Source organism: Vipera berus (genome assembly GCF_964194415.1).
Source record: "Vipera berus genome assembly, chromosome: 6".
In the NCBI taxonomy this organism is placed as follows: Eukaryota; Metazoa; Chordata; class Lepidosauria; order Squamata; family Viperidae; genus Vipera; species Vipera berus.
The window spans coordinates 45,903,237-45,931,218 of record NC_138208.1 but is presented as its reverse complement, the minus strand read 5'-3'; the positions used below and the strand labels follow the sequence as shown (position 1 = coordinate 45,931,218).

Sequence of the window (27,982 nt, the reverse complement as noted above, 5' to 3'; positions counted from 1 at the left end):
CACCACATCTCTAGGCAACTTTCTCTGTCTAGCAATCCATGAATTCACACGAAACACTTTATCCATGCCTCCTTTTATTTCAGATGCTGGCTGTTTCAACACTTCTTCAAAAGCCTCAGAAACCAGCTGCTTTAGATCTTCCTTAGTATTCTCCTTTAAGCCTCTAACTCTAATGGCAAACTGCATCTGGTAATATTGGGCAAGACTCAGTTCTTTTTCCACTTTATCTTCATTCTCCAATACTTTTGCTTCTAATATAGCATTCTTTTGAGTCAGATCTTCTAGCTTTTCCTCCAATTCTTCCACACAGCGAGCCACTTTACACACTGAAGACAAGATGTCTGCCTTCATCACTCTGAACTTCTGTTCCATCCTCTCCTCCATTCTCTCCTCCAATTTCTCCAATTTCTCCTCCATCTGCACAAATCTAGCATTAATTGATTCCAAAATTACCTGGGCGTGTTTTTCAAGAGCATCTTGTAAGTCCTTTGATGTCAATACATCAGGAGGATGCAGCGCCTGCAATAATGATTGTTGCACAGGAGAAGTTCCAGCACTCCGAAGAGTTTTAGGGGGTGGTTTAGCCGCCATCTTTTACCAAATGCGACGCACTTTCACTTCAGATTTATAATCCAAAAAAGGCCATCAAGCTGGAGAGTAAAATATCACCTTTTCCTCTTGTATCGCTCTGCCTGCTCCTTTAATCCATAGTCATTCCTTCAGGCAGGGGTGGTCGCAGACGCCTGGCTCTGCTCCAAGAATCAGGAGCAGAGGCGCCGGCCAGCTGGGAGCAGCCCAGGCTACGGGGGAGTTCAATCCTTCAGCCGCCCAAGCCATAAGCTCAGGCGGCCCTGGAGAACTCTACCCCTACCTGGGAGCTCGCCCCCTCCTCTTCTCCCGAGGAGGGGGCTTCAAATTCGCCCGAACAGCTGATCGGCGCTGTTTCGGGCGAAAAAACAACAGCTGAGCCGCGGGCAGCCCGGGAAGGCTGCCTCCGTTGCCGCGGAGCCACCGGAAGTCCCCCATTTTCCCCCTTTTTTGAAGATGGGAACTACATCAGCTCTTTTCCAGTCCTCTGGTAGTTCCCCAGTTCTCCAGGATCTTTGAAAGATATAGTTCAGCGGTTCTGAGATCACATCTGCCAGTTCCTTCAGAATTGTGGGATGTACTCCATCTGGTCCTGGTGATTTGAACTTTTCTTGGGTGGACAGGTGCTTACTTACCGTTTTCTTGCCTATCTTAACTTGTGTTTCTAATCTCTTTTTTACGGTACTGTTTTTGATGGGTTGGACTGTTTTTTCCCTTTGTGTAAAGACAGATGCAAAAAACAAGTTAAGTAGTTCTGTTTTCTCCCTGTTGCTTGTCACCTTAATGCCTCTTGCTCCCACTAATAGACTAATCATTTCCTTAACTTTTTTCTTGTTTTTCACATGTTGAAAAAGCTTTTTTTGTTATTTTTTTTTACTTTTGTCGCAAGCTTTAGTTCATTTTGAGCCTTAGCTTTCCTCACTTCATCTTTGCAGGCTCAAGCTATTTTCTGATATTCTGCCTTAGTTATGTGCCCCTGTTTCCACTTTTTATACTTGTCCTTTTTGTCTATCAATTTATCAGAGAGTTCTTTATGCAGCCATGCTGGTTTCTTTTGAGAGCTGTTATTTTTCTTCTTTGTTGGTATTGTGCTAGATTGGGCTTTTATAATCTCACTTTTCAAAATTTCCCAAGCTTCTTGAGCTGTTTTCCCCTTGAGGATTCTCATCCATGGAATCCTTCCCAAGCTCTCTCTAAATTTGTTGAAATTAGCTCTCTTAAAGTCCAAGACTTTACTTTGACTATGTTCTATTGCTTGTGCTTCCATAATGTTGAATTCCAATATTGCATGATCACTCCCCCTCCATGGTTTCTGTGGCTTCAACACCTTCTATCATTTCATCTCTGTTAGTGAGAATTAGGTCCAATATGGCTGATCCCCTAGTTCCCTTCTCTACTTTTTGGGAGACAAAGTTGTCTGCTAGGTTTGTCAGGAATCTATTTGATCTTCCACTTGGTGCAGAATTTGTCTCCCAATTGATGTCAAGGTGATTAAAGTCCCCCATTATTATTGTGATGTGCTTCCTACATACCTTAGTTAACTGACTAGCAAAAAGATCATCTATTTCCTTTGTTTGGTTGGGTTGCCTATAGTATACACCTATGGCATTGTCATTTTTTCTCCTTTTATATTGACCCAAATGCATTTCAAGATATTGTCATCATTATTGTGCTCTATTTCTGTAGAAATGTAGTTATTTCTTATAGCAAGAGCAACTCCACCTCCTCTTTTATTTGGCCGGTTTCTTTTAAATAATTTTAATCCCTCTAGTTGTGTGTTCCATTTGTGGGTTTCATCCTACCAAATTTCCATAATGGCAACAATATCATATCTGCCCTCATTTACCTGAATTTCTAATTCACCCTGTTTATTGCTCATACTCTGTGCATGTATAGACATTTGAGTCCTTTATGACTGACCCTGTGTTTACTTTCTACATAACCAGTGTGGTGCCTGAGTCCCCCTATTTTCTTACCACCTGTTTGATTAGTGTACTTGGTGTGGCACTCGCTATTAAAAGCTTGATTTTGCTTGACAGCAAGGTTGATATTCTTATACACACACACATCTATGTTACATGCACTGATAACCCTATAATTTTTAGATTGCCAAGGACAGGAATGTTCTGTGTCAATTAACTCACTGTCCCTTTTGTTCAGTTTAAATATTTCTCCAGAAAATCTGTGAATTTATTGCCAAGTAACTCAGTCCCTTTCTTGAATGGATGCAAACCATCTCTTTTGTACACTTTTTCATTGGACCAGCTGCAGACATCATAACTAATATAACCAAAGCTTTCCCCTTTACACCACTCCTTTAGCCACATATTAAATTCTGCTATACCCTGGCCTTTTCCATTTTGTTCCTTATAGACTGGTAAAACCTCTGAAAAAGTAAGCCTACAGCCTACCCTGCTAAATTCCTGCCCCAAGCTCTGGAAATCATTATGCACAGAGATTACATCTTTTTGGGACAGATCATTAGTGCCAAGATGTACAATAACATCCACATCACAGTCCTCACTGGCATCTTAAATATACGCTTCTTGTCCCTGCTGGCAGAAGCACCTGGAAGACACCTACCTCTTTCAAAACCTCTGTATTCTTTCCTAAATTTACAACCCTTATAATTGAATCAATAATCAAGAAACAGACTTATAGGAGTTTATTTTACACTAAAGTTTATTGTATTATAAATATGCCTATAATTATAAACAGATTTAAAAATTACAATGCCTTACATTTGGCAATGATCTTAAACTACCCAAATGGGCCATACTGGTTACCACTAGCATTTTAGATTGCATTCAGAAGTATACAGAAAGACAGGGCCCCATAGGAGAGGAATAACGGGCTCCGATTTATAAATGCTAGATAATCCACAGGCTGATCCAAAGAAGCTTTCATGTAGTTTTAAAGGTACTATCCCAAAATATCTCAAAGAGCTTTGCAGAAAGAATCAAAACAGTAAAAATGAAAAATGAGAGCAAAGATAGCTATTAAAAAAATAACTGAGGAAGGGTCATAGGTAATGTTACTAGATGTCCTCTGTCTGGCAGGCATAGGCTTAAAATCAAATATTGTCCTTCTTTTTGAGCATTTTTGTTTGTGTGTTTGTTTTGTTAATTTGGACAGTTTTCACAACAGTAGTCACTCAAGCTTTCATGTACTGTGACCTTGTAAACTGCTTCTTTTTTTGTCTATTAACAGACTCAATAGCCTAGATTTATGTTATTGAATTTATTTCCTGATTCCAACCATTGGTTTCAATCCATCGCCTTCAAAGCACACATGACATGTCGTACATTTCTATGGTGAAATTTGAAAAGTATGTCATCAATTCTATTTTATTAGTAGCATATGTTCTTTATCTGTTGGGAAAATAATGCAATTGCAAATATTGCAACCAGTCTTTTTAATGCTGGAAAAAGTAATTTTATATACATATTGGCCCAAGTACCTTTTTGGCGGGGAGGGGGAAGTTCATGGTAATTGTTACAGATGCCAAGAAAATTTAAGAGTTAGTGTGTCCTCCTTTTCCTGACTTCCTTTCCAGTTGTCCGTGTCCTCCTTTGCCTTTTCAGATATCTTGTAACCCTAATCATAGGACTCTTTAATGTGCCCAAAACTTTAAATGGTTAAAAAAAATATGTTTGACCTGAGGTAAATTACATTATTTCATTTACTATCATTAGCCATAAATGGAGCATGGAAAAACAATGCCAAAAGAATATTTCATCTAAATATTTATGACTCTTTTTGCATTATTAAAAACAATTTGAAAGCAGAATATATTCTTCTTGTGACTGTTTATTAGAAAGTTATTTGTAGCACATTAACCCAACTTACAACCAAAATGGGGTGAGGCAGAAAGATTGAGATAACCAAGCGAGTTTATCCAAAGTGACTCAACTTAGTATTTAGTGAATGAGGCATTTAGAAAGAAAGAATTTGTATACTTCTCTTTAAGTTGTCATATAAGAAAAACATGAAATAGGGGGGTATATTGTCTTGTTATTGACTAACCTGTAATCACAGCAGGTAGTGTTGTTAGAGTAACTTATCATATTATTTGGGGGATATTGAAGTAATATATTGCAGCTTTTCTAGTGCCCTTCATTAACTTTTTGTTCCAAAAATAGGAATGTTAAAAAAAAATTCTGGGGAGTGGTATGATATATCAGTTTTCAACCTTTGCTACCACTGCATGCAAATATCCACAATCCATCTCCCTCCTGGTACAAGTAGAACAGGGAACAGAATAGAACAAAACAAGCCTTAAACTGCTTTTCAGTCTATATTAACTCAAGGTCAGCAATGAATGTATTCTTCGGAAACTATGTAGATGCCTCAATGGTATATGCCATTTTCACAATAACATCTCACCCATGAAGAAGAATAATGGAGGGAAAAAGTAAATGACACTTTCAACCCCAAATTTGAAAACTTCTGCTCCATAGAAATTAACATATCATTCTTATATCTAGTTCCAATGCTTTTTAATCTTTATGGCAATAATGTACCAGGATTCCTATATGCTGCAGACAAAAGATTGATGATAAATTTATTAATATCCTATTATATGCTGATGACATGGTCCTAATAGCACATTCCCAAATAGGCCTGAGAAGACTGTTGCAAAAGCTAAATACCTACTGTCCTCTTAATTTTTTAACATCAATAAAACCAAACTTAAAGAGATGGTATTTAGCAAGCCTATTGAACAGGTTTTAACTTTTAGCTATTTAGAAGTGGATGCACATTGGGAATAATAAGAAAATATCAGCCTCTGAGGTCAGAGCAGAAACAGATATCTATTGTATTCCATACATAGTTATTTAATAATTAAAGTTTTCACATACTAGCAGAAGATCCATTTTATGGACCTTGAAAGACTTCCCTAAAGATGTTTAGCAGAACAAATAAGTATGGCTCAGACCAATTCCTAGATAACCCAATTTCCAAAGTTATTTTACCACAGGGGTTTTTTACACAGTATTTACTCTCAACAGCCTCCCAGGCAAGAGAAATTTTTAAACAGAGCGTCCTAGATATCTCTTAAACTGATATGGAGTTATTGGCTAAAAAAAAACCCTTTAAGTTGTTTGGCTAGGAACAAAACTATTATCCAATCTGAAAAATATATGTCAATGAGCTTGTCACAATTTTTAAGAAAGGCCTAATCTACAGAAGATTTGAGTTGTTGGATTCCATGGCCAAATATGGGTGCTTCCATGATTTGCCATATCATCAGAGGACTTACATAAGCAGTACCCCAGCCCTTGAAAACATTGCTCATGTTTTGTTCAACTGTCAATTATAAGCCCTCTTTAAGGTTAGATACTTATGATCCATCTTGGGAAGAACAGCCCACTGGGAACCAAATTACAGATTGCTCCAATGTATCTATTGTAAGCAGAATTGCTAAGTTTTTAATTAAGACAGTTAAGCTAAGAATCTGAAACATCAAAAAAATTGGGGTACCCTGCAAAGAAGATTCACTCATCTGACTGCTGATTCCTCATATTACCACATATGTTTTTTATCACTGTATTTTATCCTGGAATCATATCATGTATTTTATTTTTCTTTTATATTATTAATAAGGTCGCAAGACTAATCAATATTCTATTCTATTCTATTCTATTCTATTCTATTCTATTCTATTCTATTCTATTCTATTCTATTCTATTCTATTCTATTCTATTCTATTCTATTCTTTCTTAACTATTCACACTGTTATTTATTATATTTGTACAATCACACAAGTGTCCCAGCAGTTCATCTAAAGAAGGACAATAAAATATCCACAGTAAATTATAAATTGTCAAAATCAAATCCTGCAATTACCAATAAGACAACATCTGCTCAGGTTCTCCAAAACTCTAAATGTTTATAGAAAGCCAACTTTCTCGGGAAAGGCTATGTCATAGTATAGGTGCTCTTATAGGAAAGTTGAATTTACGAGTTTACACTATTCTTATCTCAGGAAACTGGGGCGACTACCAGATTCTCCTGGGACTAAGTCAGGAATGCTGAAATTAGTTTTTATAATAATGGACCACAAAATAAATTGCCCCTTTTACTATGCATTATTGGAACTTGTACTAAGGAAACAGTTTCTTTTTTGAATATATATTTAATCCTGTGCTAATGTATTTTAGAGTGTATGTGTGTGTGTGTTTTAGTTTGCAATATATTTTTGTACTTACCTACCAGTTTTATCACTTTTGCAGTGTGGGTGCTTTTGAATGGTTTCTGATAAAGCTAAAGTGGGGATAGTTTTCCTAAATAAAACTATACTTATTAACTGGTTGAAAGATTTAAAATAAGATATAAGATTATAAAGAATTAAAACTTTTTGACCTTAAGATAGAAATGAATTTTTTCATAGGGCTCAGAAAGCAATAAGTTAAAATGATTGTGCATGAGCCTTCAGTCAGGAATGACAATTCTTAATTTGATTAGCTATAATTACTGTAAAGTATGTTGCACTCATAACTAACTGTAGATACAAATGCACATTAATCTGAATACTAAAAGCAAATGGATCTGTAATAAACCTGGAGTTATTTATATTATTCAGGTCATTTCAGTATTTATGACTATTTTCAACTGCTTTGTAAATATAATGTTATTTTCAAGAGTCTCAGAGGAAACATCCTGTAATCTGTCTGGAATTTCTTTCATTGCCATCCTGATAAAAGTAGAATGGGGTATTAGTAGAACACAAAGGAGGGAGAGGAAATAATTAGTTGACAGCAGAACATGAAGGTAAAGAAACATTAAAATAAATGCCAGAAAAATCCCACAAATATACAACTTGTGTCTTTTTTCTTTTGTTCCTACCTTTTTATAGGCAATCCAGTCAAAGACTCGATCAATATCTGTGGCCTGCTGCACGTCTTGTGACACTGGATGTGAACTTGTCAGACCATCAAGTAACATGACTTCGTGTAAGACATCAGTCAGAAACCTCTGCTTCTCCTGAAAAGCAACAAAACATGATCATACATTTGTAGTGGGATGAAGAATGGAATTAAATACCAATATTTATACATTCCTTTTTACAAGATAATTTTACAGAGATATCCAGTGGATTTATGAGATTTTCCCCCCCATAGAGTTGTACATTATCATGATCATTTTCTGAGAAGAGATTAACTTCAATACTTCATGGCTCAAACAAAGTACTCTTATTTAGAAAGGAAAAAAAATAAAATATATTTTATTAATCACTACATTATTTGTACTTTTGAACTGATGTATATACCTAAATCTTCTGAGAACTTCACATGTTTCACAAATATATATATATTATAATATTGAACTACTTCATGACTTTGTATAGTACATGAAAAATAATATTTATTTATGTGCTGATATAAATTGTTCTCTGAAATATAAAATACTGTTCCATTTGTGATCCATTTGGAAATTCAGATTTTAGGTAAAAATTATCTGTGCTATCATGTTATGGTAAAGATGCCCTTGAATCACAATCAGTTCTTGGGAGACTATGCGGACATAGTGAAGTTTCATGATGATCTCACACCACCTTCTTCTGGCGTAACTTTTAACTTTCCTTTTAGTGTACATCCATGATGTTCCATGATATTTCCAATTGTATTACTAACAAGGCTTCCTGGTTATTTAGGGGCTTGCCATTTTACTTGAAAAAGCGGTCTAGAGTCTGCCACATTTCAAACTATACCATATTAAATTTATGATATTCTCATGCATACATCCAGACTTATAAGCAATCTCATCAGCTTTAATCTTGAATATAATAAAAATGTATTACCTTATCTTCATTCCATAATTATATGAAATTTTAAATTGAAAATTAAGAAGCACAGGCAAAACAGATATAAATAGGCTATTTAATTATGAATGTTTCCAAACAATAGAACTTCTAAAAGTCTACTAAAGGTGAAAGGTTCAAACTTGCAGTTATGTTATGGTTTACATTGGTATCTTCCATTTTACTGGAAATTTTCAAACATATGCTGGGTAATAATCTATTAGGAATGAGTCCTACAGTATGCAAGGGGTTTGGATTTGATGGTCTTTAGGTCCCTTCCAGTTCTATGATTCTAGACACTCCATCACAAGCCCCACACCATTAAAATCAGTTATTTATTGACACTGACAATTCACTTCTATTAAGAGGAAGGACTTCATTACTTAAAGAGATTGTTATATGCCATGTATGCAATCACACTGTTGATCTAAAGCCTGAGGTTTCATTTCCAGCTCAGACTGTCAAACAATTTGTCAAGACATAATGATTAAAAATAAAGCATTTTAGTATGATTAGTTGTAGAAGACACTTTTTGGTCAAAGAGTCTTGACATCATTGCTTTCTCCCTTTCATGGACAAATTTTATCACAAGAACAAAATATTCAAGAACTAATAGCCGTGCAGGGACCTTCTACTGCTTATACACCATTAATACTTAGAATATTGGAGAAGAGTCAAAAAATAAAGATAAACAGAGAATATTGTGTTTATTTTTAAAAAAAATTACATGTAAAAGAAAGTGTTTTACATGAAAGTGTTTTATTTCTTGGGGAAAGCAGAAAGAAACTAGCTTAGTTATGAACAATATACCTATCAATTATTCAAAGTAATTGGATTTTAATAAAAAGAAAGAAAGAAATGTGCTAGGAGAAGACACTAACAAAAGATCAATACAGAACTCCCATTTTGGTATATTAAATATTTAAAATCTTAAATGAGAAGGTGTTTCATTCTTATTACCTATTCTGGGGTGAGAATATCAATATACACCAATATGTTCTTGGTTTAGAAGTATCCTGAATGAAAATTGCAGCCATATATTAAAGTTTCATGGCAGAAGAAGGCAGTAAAACACGTTAGCTCTGTCTGAAAAACTAACTCATGGAACCCGTACAATAATGATATACTGAGATTTGCTACCCATTCATTACATTTTTAATTACCCAACATCTGGTGAGCCCTGCTATTTGCACATATTATTTGGTAGTTACATGTATTTTATACTAAACTCTTTTTATTTTACTGTTGTACTTTTTGCATTTTAAAACAATTAATAAACGATATAAATTCAGATAAAGCAAATAGGTATCACTGTTCTCTACATGCATATATCTGGCTAACAGTTATGCCCTTATATTTTCAAGAATTATGTACAAGCTATTTTATTTAAGCCTTGAAAATAAAACAGCAGCAATTAAAATTTATGTGGGCATGAGATGTTCATTTATAACTAGCAATTAAGTTAAAGGAGCTATATATGAATAAAAGGTACACTCAACTTATGTTCCTGTTTTCAGAAATATTTAAGTTTATACATATGATGAAAAGGAAGTCACTTCTCCTGGGTTTATAATACTGGTTGATATAAAAACAACCACTTAAAATAATTGGTATGATAATAATGCAATATTGAGACCGATTTAAGAAATAATTGTTCCAAAGTCTAATACTATCAGACATACGGTAAGCAATCTACCATCTCTGCATGTGGTCTCAGCATATGCAGCCCATAGAATCCTAAGGACCTCGCCCCGTGTTTTTTTCTTTTTCTGTTTTTCTTTCTTTTTTCACTATGCAACCAATCAGCAATTAGCTGATGTGTTTTCTCACTATCAGATGAAGTAATTTTGAATAATTGTTACAAAATGCCTGCAAAAAACAAAAGCTGAGAGGACACATGATAGCAGTTTTCAAATACAGGTAATCCTCAATTTACAACCATAATTGAGCCCCAGACTACTTTTGCTAAGTGAAACATTTATTTTGCCCCATTTTACAGCCTTTCTTGCCACAGTTGTTAAGTGAATCATTGAAGTTAAGTTAATAACACAATTGTTAAGTGAATCTGGCTTCCTCACTGACTTGGTCAGAAGGTCACAAAAGGGGTCACATCACCCCGGGACACTGCAACCATCATAAATATGAGTCAATTGCCAAGTGTCTGAATTTTGATCATGTGACCATGGGGATGTGCAATGGTCATAAGTGTGAAAAATGCTCATGTCACTTTTTCAGTGCCAATGTAATTTTGAACTGTCACTAAATGAACTGTTGTAAGACAAGGACTTCCTATATCTTAACTGACGACACATAAAATGGGAGTGAAGTTATTCTCTATTGCTGCAGAAAGAAGGACCGAGAACAGTGGGTTAAAACTAAAGAGCTCAAAATAGACATCAGGAAAAACATCCTGACAGTATAGGCTCATAACCAGTAAAACAAGTTGCCATATGAAGTGGTGACTTTTTCCCTGGAGATCTTTGATCAGAGACTGGATGCTCAACTATCAAAGACACTTTAGTGGGTACTGCACTTATGGAAGTCAAAGTTGATGAAATCTAAGATATTTTTTCCCTTTTGTGAACAATGAAGCACTACATGTATTACATATTCAGAACAAGTTAAGTCCATCACTACTAAATAACATGTTCTGCCTACCAGAGTCTACTACCTATTCTGCTGTGAAATGATTTCTTCCCAAGAACCACATATGAATGATTAGTGGAAAATGAGAGAATAATAATACTAGAATTTTCACATTATTGTGTACCGTATTTTCCAGTGTATAAGACGACTGGGCGTATAAGACGACCCCCTACATTTCCTGTTAAATTATAGTGTTTGGGCTATACTCGCCGTATAAGCGCACACCAAATAAAAATTAAAAAACATCAGATTTGATTTTAATATGGTAATTTTAATTCAAATGCTTATGACATGCAGGTGCTTAGTAGTAAAACTGTCACTTATAAACATAAGGCTGTCATCAAACATGTAAACATAAAACAGTGCAAGTGGATTAAACAAGAAGAAGAAGAAGAAGAAGAAGAAGAAGAAGAAGAAGAAGAAGAAGAAGAAGAAGAAGAAGAAGAAGAAGAAGAAGAAGAAGAAGAAGAAGAAGAAGAAGAAGAAGAAGAAGTAGTTGGAGGTCATCTAGTCCAACCCCCTGCTAAGGCAGGAAACCCTATACCATTTCAGACAAATGGCTGCCCAGTCTCTTCTTAAAAACTTCCAGTGTTGGAGCATTCACCACTTCTGGAGGCAGGTTGTTCCACTGGTTAATTGTTCTAACTGTCAGGAAGTTTCTCCTTAGTTCTAGGTTGCTTCTCTCCTTGACTAGTTTCCATCCTTTGCTTCTTGTCCTGCTTTCAGGTGCTTTGGAGAATAGCTTGGCTCCCTCTGCTTTGTGGCAGCCCCTGAGATATTGGATCACTGCTATCATGTCACCCCTCACGCTTCTCTTCGTTAAACTACACATTCAAGGTTGACTCAGCCTTCCATCCTTCCGAGGTAGGTAAAATGAGGACCCATATTGTTGGGGGCAATTAAGCTGACTTTGTAATAATGCCGCTTGGGAGGGGTGTGAAAGCCCTAATAAGCAGGCATATACATAGAATGAAGGCTACTGCTAAGCTTGTAAGCCGCCCTGAGTCTTCGGAGAAGGGCAGGATATAAATGGAATTAAAATAAAAAAAAAATACCCAATTCCAGCAACCGTTCCCTATTTTCCTAATTCACTTTTTCACTTTTCCTAATTCACTCTAAATCTTTCCCTGCACAGAGCCTTAAGTAACACCAGCTGCCTGCAATTAGTGCAGGTTCGCATCCCACCAGGCTCAAGGTTGACTCAGCTTTCCATCCTTCCAAGGTAGGTAAAATGAGGACCCAGATTGTTGGGGGCAATAAGCTGACTTTGTAATAATGCTGCTTGGGGGTGTGTGTGAAAGCCCTAATAAACAGGCATATACACAGAATGAAGCCTATTGCTAAGCACATTGATTTGTGCTTTAAATTGTAAGCCACCCTGAGTCTTTGGAGAAGGGCAGGATATAAATGGGATTTTAAAAAAAAAAAGACCAAATGGGAGATCCGCTCCAGGTTTTCCAGCCAGCCCGCCCAATTCCTGAGTCAAATGTGTCCTTAGAGCTAAGTCGCTGCTCTGGCTGCTGCCTTTCCCACCTGCCTTTCAAGTTGGGATATACTACAGCTGTTCTTCAACTTTAGAAGGAAAGACGCCCAGACCCCAGCCTGTAAAAAATCACAGACTGCAGCTTCTTCTCCAATTGGTCCCGCTTTCCCTGCGCAGACTAAATGGGAGATCCGCTCCAGGTTTTCCAGCCAGCCCTGTCCCTAAATTTTCAGCACCCGGCGTATAAGACGACCCCTGACTTTTGAGAAGATTTTCATGGGTTAAAAAGTAGTCTTATACACCGGAAAATACGGTATTATGAATTAAAAGCTCTTTATCTAGATCCTTAAACAAGAATAGTTACAGAAGGAATATTTCCTTTACAAGATTGAAAAGAAAGTCTCTACATTGCTTGAAAGCATGATGTTTATGTTAAAATAAAAGAAATATTTCCAAAATAATTCATTGAAATAATAAAATCAGTTGAGACAATCTTCAGTATCAGTTGCAAACTTTCATGCACTTTTATTATTTGAACTGTACATCTCACAAAATGTTATAGCATTTTAATGAAGATGATAAATATTTTAGTAGATAGTTTAAGGCAAGTAAAATCTACTTATAGTTTTAGTCATCTTTGTTTAAAATTCTATTCAGGAAGGAGATCAACAAATGAGACCATCCTCTTGGGTTCTGGGTTGTGTACGATGAGATACTTTAAAATACTTAGTTTAAGCAACCTTAGCTTAATGATGCTCAATTAATATTTATTTTTATGTTTATTAAATCCACTCAACTCTGTCTTTATAAAAAGAGAATGATTATGTGCAGTTATTTCAATTTTAAACTAGTTTCAGTTTTCCAGGAGAAACGATAGAATTGACTAGAGCATGGAGTACTATTCTGTGATGGATTGCTTTAATTCATTCCACAGAAGACTTAATTCAGGACTTAATCTTTGATTAAAAGTTTAGTTTTTCCAGCAACTTTATTAGATAAATCAAGGCAGGATATTTCAAGGGTGCTTGTTATGCTGAAATTTTTCCTCTTGATTCAGGTTTTTTTTCTACTTTTTCCTGAGAGAAGGCTACACTGTCAGTCTATATTGATAATTTTTGGACGTAAGCATGTTAGACACATTTTTATTAAAATATATTATCTCCATAAACTATGAATATTTTTTAAAGTGGCAGTTAAGGGAAAGTCACAGTAGCCTTCTTAAAAAAGATTAAGGGAGCAACAGGAGAATTCAATGCAACTGTCATCACTGATGTATTCTGTCTTGACTCATCCAATAAAGTTGTTAACAAAGCAAAACTTTTATGAGCAAAAGGGAGAAGGCCATTGAGTCCTTTTAAATGCTTTATCAGCACTGAGTGTGGTAATGCTTACTAAAGCATTTGACACTTGGTATTTTATGGATAAAAAGGGAAATCACTCACTAGCAATTCCCTTTGTCATAGTCTTCTCCACTGCATTTTACTAACACAGACATTCAAGGACAAAAATAATGTCAACTCCCCCTATGTGGAAGCAGAAAAAATAAAGAGCTATGGATACTATCTAGATAGGATTACATCCTATACTTCTATTAAAGCAATTTAAAGAAACTTAAAACAAAATACTCTGATTAAAAAAGATGAAAAGAAGGAAACTCTTTATATATTCTTTTTCAAACTGAAAAAATACCACAATTTACTGGTAGCACTAGTAGTTTCAATTTAGAAGTGCAAAACAATGGTTTCTTGAAATGTTATGCATATCTCCTAAAAATGTCTTCATTAGTGCATGTGACCATGTTTATCTACACATTAGGCACTGTTTAGAACAGCAAATTTCCACTTAATAATTTAGGATAACATACATCTAAATTTACAGCTAAAGCTAAAATTGTCAGGATTAGTACACTGAACAAACATGAAGGAAAAGTTATCACAAGTTTGTTGCATATTTGGTTCATCTGTCTACAAATAAATCACTTGGGATAATCATACTTGAGGAAAATTTGTTAGTGCATACCAAAAACATCAATAATCAGTTGAGCCAAGACTAGGCAAGAAAAATGCAAAAGAGTTTCCATTAAGCCATGTGAAAGGCAATAGAAAGAATCAGCTTTAAACTTAAGTGGGTGTGAAACCAAATTAATTATTTGAAGAGGTTTTAATCTTAGTGTGGAATAAAGGTTCTTTACAAGGTGTCCCACAATGAGTGTTTGGAAATCGTCAATCAAATTTGATCCAGCTAAGGAACAGTACAGTATATTCTTCATTGTGGAGACTTTAAGGAGAAAGTCTTAGAAATCCTTGAAGCAACTTAGTTATTTTTTATTTTAAAACTCTGATGATATGAAAAAGGAAAGATTGGGAACCTTACAACTAAGTAAAGTTTTCTCCTTTGACTCAATTCTCATTTAAAGGTAAGAAAAAATTCTTGTTTGTCAAACTGGCTTACTGTTATACCCAAATCTGCCCCTTGCAATAAAGCAAAGTTATCTGGAGTATCATTTATCGTGCACAGACAGATACTGACTTGAAAAAGTAGTAGAAGTATTTTAACCTGCATATATGCATATATTCATTGCTTTCTATCATTCTTACAGTATTTTCAAAGATCAATATCAATAATAAATAATAACAGCTATTCCATTTTTAGATATCAGAATAATCTTTTAACAAAAGAAACTTTCATCCCTGCTGAAATATTTCTAATCATAAAAATACACATAGATAATGCTATCCATTTTATGATATAAAACACAAAGTAGTAATAATCAGAAGTAATTGAAGGCCAACTTTGTACACACCATTTCATACACTGACTTTTGTTATTTAATCTTTCTGCCTTCTTTGAACTTCTCATCATTTTCACCCAATCACAATGTTCTCGACTTTTTACTTCCTGTCAACATATCTTTATTTTGTACTGGATACAATTCAGAATCCATTCACTTTTTATTGCTTTTGTTTCTTCATGCTCAGTTCTGAAATCTGAACTAGTCACATCTTAACTATCTTTCTTAATGGTGTAAGAAAGAAATGCTTTATTAATAATATATTACTTTTGCTGCACTGACGTACCTAGTGGGCAAAACAATCCCATAGACAAAGCCTATTCCCTATAACCTGTATATCTGAAGAGCCACTTGTTTCCAAGAATTTCTGCCCACCCACTATGTTCCAGCAGAATAGGTGTGTTCCATATCCCCTCCATTTATTGTCATCTTGTGGGACCAAGGAAATGTGCTTCTCTATTGCAGTAGAGATACTGCAACAGTATCCCTCAGAGAGAAAAATGGAGCTCTTTCCTAGGGTGCCAGAAAGCTCTGAAAACCTGGTTTTAGCCTCAAGCCTACAGTTGATGTTTGTTTTATCTACAGCCCTTGTTTTGTTTTGTTTTGTTGATTTTGTTATTTTAATCTGGGTTATCAGATTTTTAACTGTTTTAACTGTGTTTATGTTTTTTCTACTTTTCTATGCTGCCCAGAGTTCATTCGAAGTTGATGGCTAATAAATTGAATTAATTAAAAAATTAATAAGAATAATAGAAGCAGAGCTTTCCTTCAAGTCAAATAAAAGTAAAGTTATATCGGCTGATTACATACAAGACTTGGAACTTATTGAATGTGCAGGAAAAAAACATGAATATTGAAATAATATAATAAAAACAAGAACAGAATGCTGGCAAGAATGGGCATTATAGGGTCAATTTCTATATAAGATTGAGGGGAAAGTGTATAAAGATAAAACCTGGCAATGGCTTACAAATGGAACCAACCAAAAGCTTGATTTTGGTTGCTCAATAGCAAACTATGCAATCTAAGGCAATCAAGATCAGAATTTAAAAATTAGTAAATGATTACAGGTGCAAATTGTGCAAAAAGGTGGAAGAAACAGTAAATCTTACACTCAGTTTGTGCAGGAAGATTCCATAAATGGACTGTAAACAATTACATAATGCAGTTGCCAAAATGATTCATTAGAACATCTGTAGAAATTAACATGTGCCAGTAATGAAAAATATGTGGGAAAGTAGAGTTGAAAAACTGGTAAAAAATGAGCAAGATTTCGGAATGCAAACTGATAAAGCCTTGGCCCATAAAACACCAGATTTAACTGGTTGGGGGGAAAAAGTGTGAATAATTGATGTGGCAACACCTGGAGATAGTAGAATAGAGGACAAAGAATTGGAAAAGATTCAAAAGAAACAAAGTATAAAGATCTAAAAATCAAAACTGAAAGGTTATTGCATAAATTGACTAAGGTGGTCCCTATTATTGGCATGGGGTGCCATACCAAAAAATCTTGGATGGCACTTGGAAAATATACCTGTTGATATATGGCGCTTGCCTCCAGCAAGATTAGCAAAAACGTTTAAAAATGTATCAGGTAAATGTTGGAAATGTAAACATAATTTAAGTACGTATTATCATATCTGGTGGACATGTGACAAAGCAAAGGTCTGTTGGAAAAAAAATACATGCTTGGTTGGAAAGAATATTAGGAGAACATGTAGTATTTAATCCTGAATTCTTTTTATTAGGTATAGTACCAGAAAAGATTAACCAGCAAAACTTATATTTGGTTTTACATATTATAACCGCAGCAAGAATAAGCTATGCGCAATGTTGGAAGAATGAAAGAGTACCTTCAGAAGAAGAAGAAATAAAAAAGATACTGGAATGCGCGTAGATGGACAGATTAACTATGAGGCTCAAAGATAAAGAAACAGAATACTACCAAAGCTGGAATCCATTCTACAAATGGCTAGAAGAGAGAACCAAAGAGTAGGACTTGACTATGTATTAGCGTTTTTATGAACTCAGATCACACGCTGTTTGAAAAATTAATATATGTATGTAGAGGGGGGAAAAAACCAATAAAAAGCTTATTGTAAAAAAAAAAGAAAAATATACCTGTTGACAAAATTTTCGTATGTCAATTATAAAAGGCCATACATTATTATGTAATATTTCACTGTAATAAAATTATTGCAATCTATTAGATTCAGTTGCATTACACTTAGAAGAATGTGACCAAAATTTAAGAAGTGTCTTTTTTGTTGGGGGGCAGGAAAATACTTTCATGCCTTTTTTTTTGAGCTGTTCAAAAAAATGTACATTTGTAAAATCGTTGTCAGCTATGATAGAGGCTTAGTTTGCATTTTTATAGTAAAAGTATATCTGTAAAAATATAAAAAGACAAGGATGACAAACTGCAGAAAATTGAATTTGAACAATAAGTAATAGTATCCTTCAAACAAGATAATCTCTATGCACAAGTATTCTTAGGGAAATACAATGAGATGTTTAAAGTATCTATTTTATTTATCTGTAATCTTAAGAATCACAGAAATATAGTAGGTTAGAAGGTCCTCTGCTTTACATTATTATTTATGGGAGAAATGATCTTGAGTGTAGAAGTAGTTAATAATGAATTATAATATAATCTACATTATGATTTAAATAAAAATAGACATTTCTTTTATAATAAATGGGAAATTTCACTTATTATTTGGTATTTTTCCAGTGGTCCCAAATAACATGACATAAATCCACAGTACCAGACATTTGATCCATGTAGGTAGGTAGGTAGGTAGATTAGATAGATAGATAGATAGATAGATAGATAGATAGATAGATAGATAGATAGATAGATAGATACTGTAGATAATGCACTCCATATCCACACATCCAGACACATAAACATACACACATACTGAAAACTAAAGTGACATATCCATCAAGTCACCATAGGCAATGACACGATCTTACTTTTTTATTATATTTTTCTATATTAAAGGTAAAGTAAAGGTAAAGTTTTCCCCGCACATGCGTGCTAGTCGTTTCCGACTCTAGGGGCTGGTGCTCATCTCCGTTTCAAAGCCAAAGAGCCAGCGTTTGTCCGAGGAAGTCTCCGTGGTCATGTGGCCGGCATGACTAGATGCCAAAGGCGCACGGAACCAAAGGCGCACGGAACGCTTTTACCTTCCCTACTTGCATTTTTACGTGCTTTCGAACTGCTAGGTTGGCAGAAGCTGGGACAAGTAACAGGTGCTCACTCTGTTACGCGGCACTCGGGATTCGACCCGCCAAACTGCTGACCTTCTGATTGACAAGCTCAGCATCCTAACCCATATTAGCTCCAGTCAAACTGTGTATCTCCAAAACTATTGCAATTACACTTCCTAGAACTCATCATCATGGGCAATGAAGTAGATCTTACTTTTTTTACTATATTTTTCTATAATAGCTCCAGTCAAATTGTGATTCTCCAAATCTATTGATATTAGACTTCCCAGAACTTGTAGGGAGCATAACCAATGGAAAACTATCAAAGTTTTCCACTCTAGAAACAGTGGAAGTTGAAGTCTCAGCATCCACATAATACCAAGTTGAAGTATATTAACCTAGATAATCCACATAATACCAAGTTGAAGTATATTAACCAAGAGCCTTGGTGGAGCAGTGGGCTAATGCCTCCTTAAGTAACACCAGCTGCCTGCAATTAGTGCAGGTTCGAGTCCCACCAGGCTCAAGGTTGACTCAGCCTTCCATCCTTCTGAGGTAGGTAAAATGAGGACCCAGATTGTTGGGGGCAATAAGTTGACTTTGTAATAATGCTGCTTGGGGGGGGTGTGAAAGCCCTAACAAGCAGGCATATACATAGAATGAAGGCTACTGCTAAGCTTGTAAGCCGCCCTGAGTCTTCGGAGAAGGGCGGGATATAAATGTAATAAAAATAAAAATAAATAAAATAAATAAATCACAGGATATGCCGCTGCACACATACATTATGTGTGCTATATGCTTGAATTATAACTCCCTGAAGTGTGATCCTAACCAAGAGTATGAAAGGAAATTATCTTTTTAGCAGATTTTACATAATAAACCTTAATAAACTTACCAAATGCCAGCCTGGATAGAGATAGTCAGTTCCAACAAATTCAAAATAGTGAGCAAAGCCTTCTTTTAGCCACACATCTTCCCACCATACTGGAGTTACAAGATCACCAAACCACTGAAAAATAAATCCAGCTTGATTAAATTATTGTTTTTGTTTATAGTTTTCATTTCTGTACATTCCATTTCTATAATCAAGTGGAATGAATTCCTTGCAATGACACTGAACAGTAATTGTACAAAATGCTTAATTTTTTCTTATCTTGAAAGGTTATCAGGATAACTGCATCTTATAAAACTGTTAATTTATGTCCCTCACAATGTTGTTGTTAGTTGCAAAGTCATGTCCGACCCATCACGACCCCATGGACAACGTTCCTCCAGGCCTTCCTGTCCTCTACCATCTTCTGGAGTCCATTTAGTCTCACGCCTACTGCTTCAGTGACTCCATCCAGCCACCTCATTCTCTGTCGTCCCCTTCTTCTCTTGCCCTCAACCTTTCCCAGAATTAGGCTCTTCTCCAGTGAGTCCTTCCTTCTCATTAGGTGGCCAAAGTATTTGAGTTTCAACTTCAGGATCTGGCCTTCTAAAGAGCAGTCAGGGTTGATCTCCTCTAGGACTGACCGGTTTGAATGCCTTGCAGTTCAGGGGACTCGCAGGAGTCTTCTCCAGCACCATAGTTCAAAGGCCTCAATTCTTTGGCGCTCAGCCTTTCTTATGGTCCAATTTTCACAGTCATACATTGCAACTGGGAAGACCATAGCCTTGACTATACGCACTTTTGTTGGCAGGGTGATGTCTCTGCTTTTTAGTATGCTGTCTAGATTTGCCATAGCTTTCCTCCCCAGGAGCAAGCATCTTTTAATTCCTTGGCTGCAGTCCCCATCTGTGGTGATCTTGGAGCCCAGGAAAATAAAATCTGTCACTACCTCCATTTCTTCCCCATCTATTTGTGAGGAATTGAGAGGGCCGGATGCCATGATCTTCATTTTCTTAATGTTGAGTTTCAAGCCCACTTTTGCACTCTCCTTCTTCAACCTCATCAAGAGGCTCTTTAGTTCCTCTTCACTTTCTGCCATTAGAGTGGTATCATCTGCATGTCCCTTACAATAGAGATGGGCATTTATGAGGGATTGGAATCATATCTGAACTTTATGAAGAACCATAGGAGGCCATTTGGTAATACAATGATGATACCAGAATACCTATACCTGAAATTTTCTGATTAACTTTTGGGCAGGTTTGGGGGACAGCTAAGGGTAAGGGGAATAGAGGCCTCTGTGAGGCAAATAGGAAACATATGCAGGTCACAGGTTGCCCTCTCTTCCTTTCTAATATCAGTAAATACTAAATGATTTCAATATTTAAATCATTGGAAAGAAAGAACCATAATCATGTTTCATAAGGTTGTTTTTGGCCTCAACAGCAACACACTTAAATACTGCTTCTTTCTAATACCAGAAAAAGGTACTGCATAAGTCAAAATACAGCATATCAAAAGAATATGAATATCACATTGGAAACTTACCTAATGTACTGGGACCTGATGCAGACTTATGCATGCTTACAGTCATTGATTAATCATGACTAATTTGTTCACTGATATCATGGGATCTACCTCATCTAAAATAGGATTCAATTTATTATCAAATAATTATTCAAACATAAATTTCATTATGATTGCAATAAAATTAATGCTATTCTTTCTAAATAGTTATGGATTTGATGATTTGGGGGCTTGAGAGAGCTCTTTTATGCCACTTAAATAATCTAGGGATATTTTCTGTAAGCTTACAACAGCTGCACCTTGTAGAGCAGCATCCTCCTGGAGATTGGGATGCCCCTGAACTTCTTAGCCTTTTGATAAAGACCTCTCTGTTGAGCCAGGCATTTGGGCCAGGAGATTAGGCAAGCTCTGCTGATGATGTGCTCTTTATGATTATGATATGTTGCTTACCTCAGGCATCATGAATTATTGGCTATAGTAGTTGCTGTTTTAAAAAAATCCTTGTACACAGCCCAAAGTCACTGCTGTGAGATCAGCAGCCATATGCAGTAAATCATTTAAATAAGTAAAATAACTTTAACTAGTCATACAGGTTTGATCAGTGTGAATTGTTTCCTAGTTCTCTGCAGGATATTCTGAAGGGCTGTAAAAGGGAAGCAACTGGTTTTTCATTAGGGGAGGGCTAAGTAATTCCATTCTATTCCAGTGAATACATTGAATAAAAGCAGTTGTGCACTCATTGTGAAGGGCAAATATCTTTACTGTAGATGTGCAAGTAATGTTTTTTTCTTTAGAAAAACAACTTAACTCATATGTACATATGCACAAGCAATGAATAAATTAAACATGATTAATAAAACTGGCTTTCAGCCTATTTTGCAATTGAACCAAAGAAACTATTGATGCTTCATTTAAATAGACGCATGAATTAAAAGTACAGTTAATATAAAAACAAATTAGAACATCCAGGGAAAGTAACAAATTGAGAGATTGTCTTATGTTTTCCTATGTACTACTCCTATAAAGACTTAAATACATTTTGAATTATTTAAATTTGCTTAGTATTTAATATATTAAGATATATTTGGTAGATACTTATTTTAGAAATGCTTTCTAATGTCAAAAAAACTCATATGTATATATGTAATTATAAATGTTTGATATTTCTGATAAATTACTGGATAACATTTTCTGTGTTAAAGTATCAGAATATGATTAAGATATCCTGGTTGCTATTGGCCTACAACAATAATTACTAAGGGAGAAAGCTAAAATATAAAAAAAATGAGAGCTTTTTTAATTTTGTGAAAATGATAGCTGCAAAATAATAAAGAAGCAGTTTTATTGAGTTATATTTAATGTGCTGAGTGGGAACATGTATGGTACCAAATTACAAAGAGCCCTTAATCCGATAAATCAGCGAAATTCTATGGCTAATGAAAAGATCTAGTTATTACCCAATGGTTTATTTATTTATTTATTTATTTAATTGGATTTGTATACAGCCCTTTCCCAAAGGACTCAGGGTGGTTAACAGGGTAATTAAAACAAGAAATACAAAAATTAAAAACAATTAAAAAGATTATAACAGTCCCTGAAAAAGTAAAAACCCCCAATTAAAATTAGAATTAAAATTCTCAGCCTGGGCCAGAGAGCTTGAAGAGCCAGGTCTTCAGGTCCCGGCGGAATGAATGGAGGTCAGGGGCAGTCCTCAGCTCCACGGGCAGCTGGTTCCAGAGGGCAGGCGCACCCACGGAGAAGGCCCTCCCCCTGGGTGTTACCCGCCGGCAATCTTCCCTCTTATTTGTTTTCATCAGCTTATGGCCTAGAGGTTAAAACAACTGCCTAATGTGCAATCAGCCCAGGTTCGAATCTCAGAAGGGTATGGCTGACTGATGAAAACAAATAAGTTTGAAATGCATATCAGTCTCCCTTTAATTCTTTGTTAGCAATCTAAAATTTACACAAATATGAGCTGTCACTGTTGTGACTACTACCTGTGGATGGCCTTCGGTTAGGCCGAAACAGGAAATAAAGATTTTTCCCATGTTTGGGGCCTAGCAAGGTAATTGAAATAGTTAACAAGCATTTAACGTGTGTGTGTGTGTGTGTGTGTGTGTGTGTGTGTGTGTGTGTGTTAAATTAAGCATTCAGAATACACTTGCTTAGTCCCAGACATGGGACAAATCTTATTTCCTGTTTCAGCCCTAGCCCAAGGCCATCTACAGGCAGTAGCCACAGCATTTCTGTCCAGTTGTTGACCACCATATCTGAAGGATTCCGACTAATTAGAATAGTATTAAGAAATACAGTGACCAATACATAACCAATAGAAATCCCAAAGAAGGGAAAAAATAAACAGTGGCTGGGCTTTAAGTTCCAGCAAAAAAGAACTGTGGATCTATACTGTATTCTTGAAAAGGGAAGAATATGAAGGATATAATTGCACTCTTAAAATATCTGAGGGAAAGTCAGAAAAAGAGCAGATAATGTTTGTCCTTTATTATTCCAAGCTGAAAGATAATTGTAATTTTACTGTAGGAAGAAATGTTCCAGATTAATTTTAAGGAAAAAGTTCCTAATAGCAAGAGCATTGATGATTTCCCCTTCACTGGATCTCTTCAGGCTAAATATCAGGGATACTTTAATTGAGACACAACACGAAATACTGATACCTAAATAGTCTCCATCAGCACTGATATTTTTATATGCATTTGGACTTAACATAACTGAAAGCATGATGGGCTACTAAAACTATTTTATTACACAAACACATACACACACACTCTGACCAATGCTATGATCCGTTTTATCATTTGCCTGGTGCAAATCTGAGAAATTGGTAGATTATCTTGAAAAGCAAAGGCTAGCTCCAGTATCTGAAATCAATGTTAGGAATTTCAGGTTTACGGAAGCTCTTGCAGAGTTATTTGGAAGAGAGCTGTAAATAACTAATCAAAGGTAATGGAATATCACTTTGTATCTCTATCGTGATTCAACTCCTTTAAAAATGACCCTGTTAACTCTGTTTAAAGGGAAAATGCTGTTATTTTGTGTATATGGTTTAAAGAATTTATATGAAACAAAGGGTTTATGCATCAGCTTATTTATGAGTTCTCATTCAATTGAAGGTAGATTAAGATTTATTTCCAACTGATTTCAAAGAGTTAAATACACCTTAAATATATATCAAGAAATAAACAAGATTTAAAAGTGCTCAACTTAATTTCATCACTGTTTGTTCACATTAAAAATCTTGGAAAATATTTAAAATGTATTTCATTTATAAAATACTCAAGATATTGTTTTTCTCCTACCTGATGGCATAGTTCATGCACAATAACCATGGTGACATCCAGTAAATATGATATGGAAGAAATGCTTGAATCCAGGAGTATTCTTTGCTCCACAAAAACATTCAATCCCCAGTTCTCCATTGCAGCATAAGGATGCTTAGGTACAGCTAACAAATCTAGAAATAGAATGAAATGTACTTTAACAAGCTTGTGGGTTTTAAAACTCCCATTATTTAAAAACAATGGGACATGAAAACAATTCTGAAATGCAAGAATCGAAACATTAACATTCCTGAGCAATAACACAAACTTTATTTCATTAATTGTTTAGTATATATCATGTCTTAGGAATCAAAATATATTATTCTAGTGTTTCCCATCATTGGGACGGATCAGAACCTCATACTTCAGCAATAATATCTATATTAAAAGACATAATTTTAAGACAAAAAAGCAACTATTCATGTTTGTCCATATCAAAAATTTGGTTTTATTAGAATGAAGTTTGCTAATTAGAAGAGAAGGTATTACAGACTACTTACAGTAGTTGTTCCAAATCCACATGAGACTAAACACCAAAAATCTTGAACTCAAAGCTAGCGTGGCAGTTTAAAGATTTAGCCAATGAGATTATTAAATTGCATTATTTTTCTTGTGTATATTTCTACAATTTGTAGTCTTTTGCATATAAGTTATATAAGCTATTTCCATAACTTTCCATTTGTTCATGAGAATCACGTCTAAAATATAAACAATGTGCTTGGCAGGCTTTATACTTAAAACATTTGGATAGTTGTTTTATTTTGCTTGCATTGCATATTATCATGCACACAAAGGCATTAATATTATTCACTAATGGAAATATCTTACTACTAGTTGCATGTTTGTGTGAATAGTGTAGTGTATTTAATCATTATTGGGAATTCAGATTTGTTAGTACACAAGAGCAGCTTAGTTTATAAAATGCATACTTTGTGGTTTTGTGTATATTTACATATGTATTATATATATTTTGCGTAAAATACATAACGGGAAAATAATTTTCTATCAGCAAGCAATGGGAGATCATGTTAAATTCCCCAAATATTTTTAAGCTGACCATTTGCCTAACTGATGGAATGTATATACAAATGTATTTTTAAAAAATAATTACTCTTACATTCTATATAAAGAAAACATGAGAAAACATTTGGGTTTTTAAATGTTGTGATAGGCATTCTGCACTGGGATAAGAAGTGACCAGCTAGGCGGTCAGAAAGCATGTGACCAGACTGGACCTATCAACTGGATTTGGAAAGGAAGAATGTGGAAATTCTACAGGACAGCTTATGCTAAACAAATCATAGGTGTGGCCTCTTGCTTGTATGTAGAGCGGTTCACCAGCCTTTGCAAACGCTTTAATAAAACTTGTTTTGTTTTTCTAACATCTTTTTTTTTTATTGAAAAGTTTTACAATACATTTTTTAAAAAGACAAATCCCCTCCTAACTCCCTCCCCTCTCCCCAAACCTCCCCAATTCTTCCCTCCCCTCCCCCTCCCCCTTCCCCGACTTCCCAGAGCTAAATACAGGGTATAAAAATACAAACAATCATAATCTACCTTATGCAAACAACAATAAAATATTAAATTCTATCGCACTTTAACTCTTATTAAAATAACTACAAGTAATTTATATATCACATCAATACTTATTCAAATGCTAGGTGAAACTTTTTAGTCCCATATTTTATTCTGGATATAATCAATCCATCTTCTCCACTCCACAATATATCTCTGTTGCGACTGGTCTTTCAAGTACACTGAGATCTTTGCCATTTCCGCCAAATTGGAAACTTTTAAAGTCCATTCTTCTATAGTCGGCAGTTCTTCCTTCTTCCAATATTGCACTACTAAAAGTCTCACTGCCGTAATTAAATTCAACATCAACTTAGTGTCCACAACAGTAGTATCTATAATAATGCCCAGTAGAAACAATTGCGGACAAAACTTTATCCTTTTCTTGAATATTTTTTGCATATTCTACCAAATTTTAATCCAAAAAGCTTTAACCTTTTTACAGGTCCACCATATATGAAAATACGTTGCATCTTCACCGCCACACCTCCAACATTTGGGCTGGCAGTTCGGATACATACTTGCTAATTTTTTTAGGATCTAAGTGCCACCTATAAAACATTTTATAAAAGTTCTTTCTTAAGTTTTGAGCCTGCGTAAATTTTACATTTCTCACCCAAATCTTTTCCCAAGTATCCATTGTAATGACTTCTTGAAAATTCTGAGCCCACTTTATCATACAGTCTTTAACAAGTTCTGTCTCTGAATCAATTTCTATCAATGCAAGATATATCCTTTTAATATATGCTTGACCTTGATCTCTAATTTGCTTTACCAAATTTTCATCAATCATTGAAAAACCAATTTTTTGGTCTTCCTTCCACCTGGCCTGTGCCCATACTGAAACCAAGTTTGTACAATCTTTTCTTCTCTTAAAATATTATATGGCTTTAATTGCCATACATTCCTTTCCAAACTTAAAATTTCCTTATATGTAGTCACATCATGTTTAAACCCAACATTTATATTTTCTATTGCATGTTTCGGTATTGCCCATATAGGTATCTTATAATTTAACTTGTGTCTATACTTTTTCCAAACTCGCAACAGAGCATACCTTAAAATATGTATCTTAAACACATTATCCACCTTCTTATCATACAATAAGTATGCATGCCATCCAAATAACAAATCATGGCCTTCAAGATTTAGTAATCTCTCTTGTGTTAAATTAAACCAATCACTTATCGCTGACAAAGCAGCAGCTTCATAATATAATTTAAAATTAGGCATTTTAAGACCACCTCTCTCACGCGTATCCTGCATAATCTTAAATTTAACTCGTGGCCTTTTCCCTGCCCAAACAAATTTATTAATACCTTTTTGCCATTCCTCCAAGTTTGTTTTTCTAACATCTTTGAAGTGGAATTTATTTTATTCTTAACAATCAGATGCTGATAAAGGGACAAATATGCTTCATATGTCAAACTGGCAAGATAGCCTTTGACTGCTATATTATAATCCAGGCCTGATTGCATGCACTGGCTTCATAATGTGAAAGGTGCAGAAAATTCTCAACTTCTGTTGCCTAATTTCCTTTTCTCATGAGAGAGAGAGAGAGAGAGAGAGAGAGAGAGAGAGAGAGAGAGAGAGAGAGAGAGAGAGAGAGAGAGAGAGAGAGAGAGAGAGAGAGAGTTTAGAATCGTTATTAAGGCACTAGGCTAGAAACAAGGAGACTCTGTGTGTTCTAGTCCCACCTTAGGCTGAAAGCTGGCTGGGTGGCTTTAGGCAAATCACTCTCTCACGGTCTAACTAAAAAAATAAAATGGGTACAAATGAGTATGTTAATATTCTAAGTGGTGAAGGATATTCATATCCACTTTGAACATATTTAAAAGAAAGAGGCTGGAGATTTTTAGTCTTGGCTAACCAGTCAGGTTATGGAACACTCCTATGTCTATTGCCCTTCCAAAAATAATGGCCAGTACCAGCATAAAATAAACAAAGAAAGTGGCATGCACAAATGATTGTTTAATAAGAAACCTAGGGTGTTTCAGACTAAATCTTCTTCACAGGCTATTTCCTCAAACTACTATACTATGTGAGAAAAATATTTATACCAATTCCAATGAAACTTGTTTGGTTTTATATTAAAACATTTTTCTTCATGTACTAAATGAGACACAGTGAGCCCAGCAGATATAGA

General features: G+C 35.2%; 1 protein-coding gene across 1 annotated transcript in view; it reads right to left on the bottom strand.

Moving 5' to 3' along the window:
• Positions 1 to 27,982, bottom strand: part of TRHDE (thyrotropin releasing hormone degrading enzyme) — a gene marked incomplete at both ends in the record, with an annotated part of 263,817 nt that overhangs the window by 123,046 nt on the left and 112,789 nt on the right. Inside the window, 3 exon segments of the mRNA XM_081330257.1 lie at positions 7,438 to 7,575; positions 19,424 to 19,537; positions 24,244 to 24,398. Coding sequence (XP_081186383.1) covers positions 7,438 to 7,575; positions 19,424 to 19,537; positions 24,244 to 24,398 — 407 coding nt within the window.